The 6085-nt window shown below is 50.6% G+C and overlaps 1 protein-coding gene across 1 annotated transcript; it reads left to right on the top strand.

Moving 5' to 3' along the window:
- Positions 1-298: 298 nt before the first annotated feature.
- Positions 299-1783, top strand: LOC111408517 (activating signal cointegrator 1 complex subunit 2 homolog). Its single transcript, XM_023038265.1, has 3 exons — positions 299-423; positions 575-875; positions 1379-1783. The coding sequence occupies exons 1-3, from the start codon at positions 299-301 to the stop codon at positions 1781-1783; spliced, it is 831 nt and encodes a 276-aa protein (XP_022894033.1).
- The last annotated feature ends 4302 nt before the right edge of the window (positions 1784-6085 follow it).

Genomic DNA, 6085 nt, shown 5'->3' with positions numbered 1-6085 from the left:
AAAAACATTTGGGCAACCCCCCTTGAAAAAGGATTTGTTCTTGAAAAAGAACAGGAGGAACCCCTATCACTTAGAGAAATCTAAGTGTGATAAAAGAAAAATGAGTTCTAACGAAGATACTCCCCCAAGGAGGGTAAGAAAAAGTACGAATGTTCCTCCCCAGCCTGCTGCCCCAGCAGCTCGATCGAGGGTCCACCACCACCAAAGGAGAGGTGGGATGCGTGCGACAGCACGACTATCAAGAGAAATGGCTACCATGGCAGCCAACATGAGGGATATAGCCAACCAAAACTTGGTCATGAGGGAGCTCATGGCCCAAATGCAAAGCCAAGGAGGGTTCCCTATTCCTCCATATGCCCCCCACGAGCACTATCAGCAAGAGGACGAGGTCCAAAGTCATAGGGCTGCCTCGCCAGAATATGGGTGAAAGCCAATTCGAGAGGGAAGTGGGAGTCGACATTTCCTCCAACTATGCATCTGGATGACCCTCCGAGGTCCAAATGAGCCATGATAACTTTCCACCTCCATATGAGCAAGACCCAAGACATAGGAGAGCAGGAAGTGTTTTTGACAGAATCAGCCCTGCCGAACCGAGACCCAGTCAACAGCAGGCTCAGCAGCCTCGGACGAGGCCACAGCCTCCACCTCCGATGCCCCAGCAGCCGGAGAGAAGGCATGAAAATGCCCCCCGCACTATCCCGCATAGAAGTAGGCCGCAAAGGAGGGAGGAAGAGGCTAGGAACCGGCCCGGACCCTTTCACCAACAACCAAGGTACGAGGCCGAAGACTACGATTCTGATGAGCAGCAGAGGTCCTGTGACTTGGACGATAATGATGAGAACTTGCCATTCTCAAGAGAACTAAGAAATGCCCAGGTCCCGAGCCGCTATGCCATGCCAAAAATACCAAAGTATGATGGGAGAGGTGACCCAGAAAAGCACCTCAACGCTTACAAAACTCACATGAGCCTGAGGAGCGCCACCCCAGCTGTGAAGTGCAGAGCATTCCATTTAACCCTCAGTGGAACGGCTGAAATCTGGTATAGTAGGCTACCATCTGGGAGCATCCGAAGCTGGCCCGAGTTCAAAACTACCTTCTTGAAGAGGTTTGCAGTGAGCAAAGAAGGAGAGGCCCCCATCCAGCATCTTCAAGACATGAGACATGGCGAGTCCTTGAAAAGCTTCCTATCCCGCTTCACCGACGAGATGACCTACTGTGTACAAGTCATCGACAGAGAAGCACTATCTGCATTGAGAGGAGGATTGAACATGAACACCCTATTCTGGAGGGACGTGCAGAATCAAGATCCAACCACCTATGACGCCCTACTAGAGATGATGAGAAGGGAGATAATCAATGAAGAATTGATTGAGCATAGGAACAGGGCAAGCAGAGGCCTCCCCCTCCTCAAAGACAGCGAGGTAGAGGACCGACCTCCTACCTCATGGACTGCCAGATGAACCGATCCGGAAATGAGAACTCCGGCCAAGCCCTGGCCACCACAACTCTGAACGCGGTGCCAACCTTGGCATATGAGGATGTCAACCCAACCACTGACCCACATCAGATGGAGGCCCAACAGGGACCCCGTAGAGGAAGAGGCCGAAGCCGTGGTTTTGCACCTAGAAATAGGTCCAATCCGAACTTCCCTGGATACTGTTTGCACCATAGGTCCTATGGGCACGACACCGCGGATTGCAGAGATTATGCACACCGCTCCCGGCAGAAACTCGCCAGAGAAAGACATAACTCGCCCCAGGCGAACAGGCCCCCGCCCAGGTAAGATAACCGACATGGGCATGAGGTGGCTGCTCCTCGTCAAAGGGATGTATCCCCAAGGCGAAGAGAGCGAGACATAGAGAGGCCCAAGGAAGGGCGTAGACACCGAAGAAATAGGCAAGCTCAAGATGAGGCCCCTATCCACGAGATAGATACCATATTTGGAGGCCCTTATGTTGGCGGTGAAACACGAAACACCAAAAGAAATTATGCTAGGGAGGCTAAGCACCCCCCTCTGACGAGCTACATTGTGGATAGTAGCTCTCGAAGAAACCAAGTACCACCCATTGTCTTCACCCTGGAAGACGCCGAAAGAGTTCATTATCCCCACTGCGATGCGCTGGTGGTGAGGGATGTCATAGCCCGAAATGGGCTCAAACGAATGCTAGTCGACAATGGCAGCTCCGTCAACATCCTATTCGGGTCCGCCTTTGACAAGATGATATTGGACCATCAGTTGACGCCCACCACCACTCCATTGTACGGATTTACTGGAGAAAGCATCACTCCGAAAGGAAAGATAACACTGGCAGTGGAGATGGGAGAATCTCCTCAAACTACGATGAACTTTATGGAATTCCTCGTAGTTGACAGCCGGTCAGCTTACCACGGAGTCTTGGGCAGCCCTAAAAGAATTGGGAGCAGTCACCTCCATCCACCACCTATGCATGAAATTCTGAACAGAAAATGGGGTGGCAACGGTGAGAGGCAACCAGAGAGGTTCGCGAGAGTGCTATCTGAGCTCCATTAAGAAGGTAGAGCCCCGGGACGTCCATGTGATCATGGCTGATGTGGTCATGGCAGATGTCCCAGGTGACGCTCCCACTGACCAGGAAGATGTTGATATGATTGACGCACCACTTATTCAGGAGGTGCTGATCGTTGATGAGATCGACCCCCGCATAATGGAACATGAGCCTCAAGCATCCCCTGTAGAGGAACTTGAGAGCTTCTCAGTCGACCCCCGAGATCCGTCCAAGGTGTTGAAGGTAGGCAGAGGCCTGTCCAACATTTTGAGAGAAAAAATTAAGGACTTCCTAGGCAAGAACCTTGACGTCTTTGCTTGGAGGCACGAGGACATGGTGGGCATAGACCCCAAGATCAGCTACCACCACTTGAAAATTGATCCTAATGTTGCCCCGCATAGACAAAAAAGGAGAGTCCTCAACCCTGAGAGGTATGAGGTCCTAAAGGAAGAGGTTCAGAAGCTCATCCAAAATGGCTTCATTAGGGAGGTCACCTATTCGAAGTGGGTCTCCAACCCGGTCTTGGTGAAGAAACACAATGGAAAATGGAGGGTATGCATCGACTTTACCAACCTTAATAGAGCTTGCCCGAAAGACAGCTTCCCGCTTCCAAGGATTGACCAATTGGTGGACTCCATGGCTGGGCACGAGTTGTTGAGCTTCATGGATGCATACTCCGGCTACAACCAAATCTCCATGCACCCGGCCGATGAAGAGCACACCTCTTTCATCACGGATCGAGGCCTCTATTGCTATAGAATGATGCCTTTCGGGTTGAAAAACGCCGGAGCAACCTACCAAAGACTCGTGAACAAAATGTTTACCGACCTCATTGGCAAGACAATGGAGGTCTATGTAGATGACATGCTGGTGAAGAGCTTAGAGGCAGAGAACCACATAGCGCACCTCAACGACACCTTCCAAATCCTGAGAAGGTACAGGATGAGGCTCAACCCCTTGAAATGTGCCTTTAGGGTGGCTTCCGACAAGTTCTTGGGGTACATGGTCAACCAGCGAGGAATTGAAGCAAATCCCGAGAAGATTGAGGCTCTGTGCCAGATGAGGTCCCCTCAAAAGCCAAAGGAGGTGCAAAGCTTAACTGGATGAGTGGCAGCACTTAGTCGCTTCGTCTCCAAAGCAACTGACAAGTGCCTCCCATTTTTCAAAGTGCTCAAGGCTGGGAAGAAATTCCAATGGATTGAAGAATGTGAAGAGGCCTTCCAAGGATTAAAAAGGCATTTGGGGTAGGCCCCACTCCTCTCCAAGCCAAAGCCCGGCGACATCTTGCAACTATATCTTGCCATCTCCAATGACGCCATCAGTTCGATTCTGATTCGAGAAGAAGGGTCCACCCAACTTTCCGTCTACTGTACGAGTAAAGCGCTCCTATCGCCGGAGACCCGATACCCCGATATGGAGAAGCTTGCTTTGGCCCTAATCACGGCCTCTAGGAAGCTGAGACCCTACTTCCAAGCTCATACCATCCATGTACTCACAAATTTTCCCCTAAGGCAAGTTCTCCAAAAGCCCGATGCCTCGGGAAGATTGTTGAAATGGGCAGTGGAACTAAGTGAATTTGACCTTGTGTTCAGAGCTAGGGCAGCCATCAAAGGGCAAGCTTTAGCTGACTTTGTTGCTGAATTCGCCAACCTACTCGAGGTGGATGAAATCATGGAGTCCGTCGAACCCCCCAGTGGAGCCTCTTCATCGATGGCTCAGCTGGAGAAGTCGGCTTAGGTGCCGAAGTTGTCCTCATCAGCCCCGGGGGTCACAAACTCACTTCGGCCGTGAGGTTCGGATTCAAAGCCACCAACAATGTTGCAGAGTATGAAGCACTCCTTGCAGGCCTCAGACTGGCTAAGGAAATGCAAGTAAAGAAGCTACTCGTCAGTAGTGACTCCCAGCTGGTTGTTAGCTAAGTCAATGGTAATTTCTCAGCCAAAGACAAAATAATGGCCTCCTATCTGAAAATGGTGATGAGCCTCATCCCATCCTTTGAAAAGTTCGAGTTAACCCAGGTTCCCCGCATTGAAAATGCTCATGCGGATGCACTCTCGAAGCTGGCTAGTAGCAAAGACTCAGAGCTGCTCACTGTAGTGCCTATCGAACACCTCCTACTGCCTTCTACCGAGGCCCCTAATGTCATGTGGGTCAGTGGAACTCCCACCTAGATGTAACCAATTATAGCATATCTGGAAGACCAAGTGTTGCCCACCAACAAGAATGAGGCTTATAAGCTGAGAAGGAGGTCAGCCCACTTCCTCTTCATCGATGACATTCTCTACAAGAGAAGTTTCTCCTCTCCACTCTTACGATGCGTCGGAGGAGAAGAGGCTACCTACATACTAAGAGAAGTCCACGAGGGAGTGTACGGAAACCACTCTGGAGGCCTATCTCTGGCACAAAAAATACTGAGGCAAGGGTACTACTGGCCTACCCTGAAACGGGATGCCCTCGAATTTGTGCGAAAATGTGATAAGTGCCAACGATTCTCTCCCGTTCAAGGACGACCATCACAGGATTTGACTACAGTCTCCAGCCCCTGGCCTTTCTCAAAGTGGGGTGTGGACCTCATAGGCCCTCTACCAAAGGGTAGAGGAGGTGCAAGTTTTGCAATAGTGGCCATTGATTACTTCACAAAATGGGTCGAAGCTGAACCACTGGCAAAAATCACAGAAGCAAACACCTCCAAGTTCCTATGGAAGAATATTATTTGCCGGTTCGAAATTCCCTACTCGATCGTCTCAGACAATGGTAGGCAATTTGATAACAAGAAGGTTAGAGAACTGTGTGAAGATCTTGGCATAAAGAAGCATTTCTCTACACCTCACCACCCACAAGCTAATGGCCAAGTTGAAGCCGTAAACAAGACAATCAAGCATGTTCTGAAAAGGAAGCTTGATGTATCCAAGGGAGCCTGGGTTGATGAGCTACCCCAAGTACTTTGGGTAATCCGAACCACCACCAGGACCCCAACTGGGGAGACCCCTTTCCTCATGGCTTTTGGGACTGAGGCGATGAGCCCCGTGGAGGTCGGACTCCCATCTCCACGGCGTCTACACTTCAGCGAAGTGACCAACGACGAGCTCCGGAGGCGAGACCTCGATTTTATTGAGGAGAGAAGGGACGACTCCCAGCTGAGGCTAGGCACCTATCAAAGAAAGATGACAAGGTACTTCAACTCCAAAGTCAAGAAGACGTCTTTCCGAATCAACGATCTTGTGCTCAGGAGGGTCTTCCCATCTTCAAAAGAACCTGATTCCGGCTCCCTGGGGCCGAACTGGGAAGGTCCATACAAGATCAGAAAAGAAATCCGACCTGGAACCTACTGGATTGAAGACATGGACAGCAAGGCACAACCCCGCCCATGGAACATTGAACACCTCAGAATCTTTTATCAATGAATTGTATCATGCTGGATGACTTTCCCAGCCTTTGTAATATTTCTATGGCTCAATAAAATGCATTGATTAAATCGTGTCATACTGCGTCGTCGTCTCGGAGGAGAGGCTCGGGACCCACCTCTGGGCCACCTCGCTTGAACTCCGAGGCGCTGGCAC

The sequence above is a fragment of the Olea europaea genome, chromosome 13 (genome assembly GCF_002742605.1).
Source record: "Olea europaea var. sylvestris chromosome 13, O_europaea_v1, whole genome shotgun sequence".
Lineage (NCBI taxonomy): Eukaryota > Viridiplantae > Streptophyta > Magnoliopsida > Lamiales > Oleaceae > Olea > Olea europaea.
The sequence above is the reverse complement of the archived record's forward strand: the minus strand, read 5'-3'. Positions and strand labels throughout refer to the sequence as shown.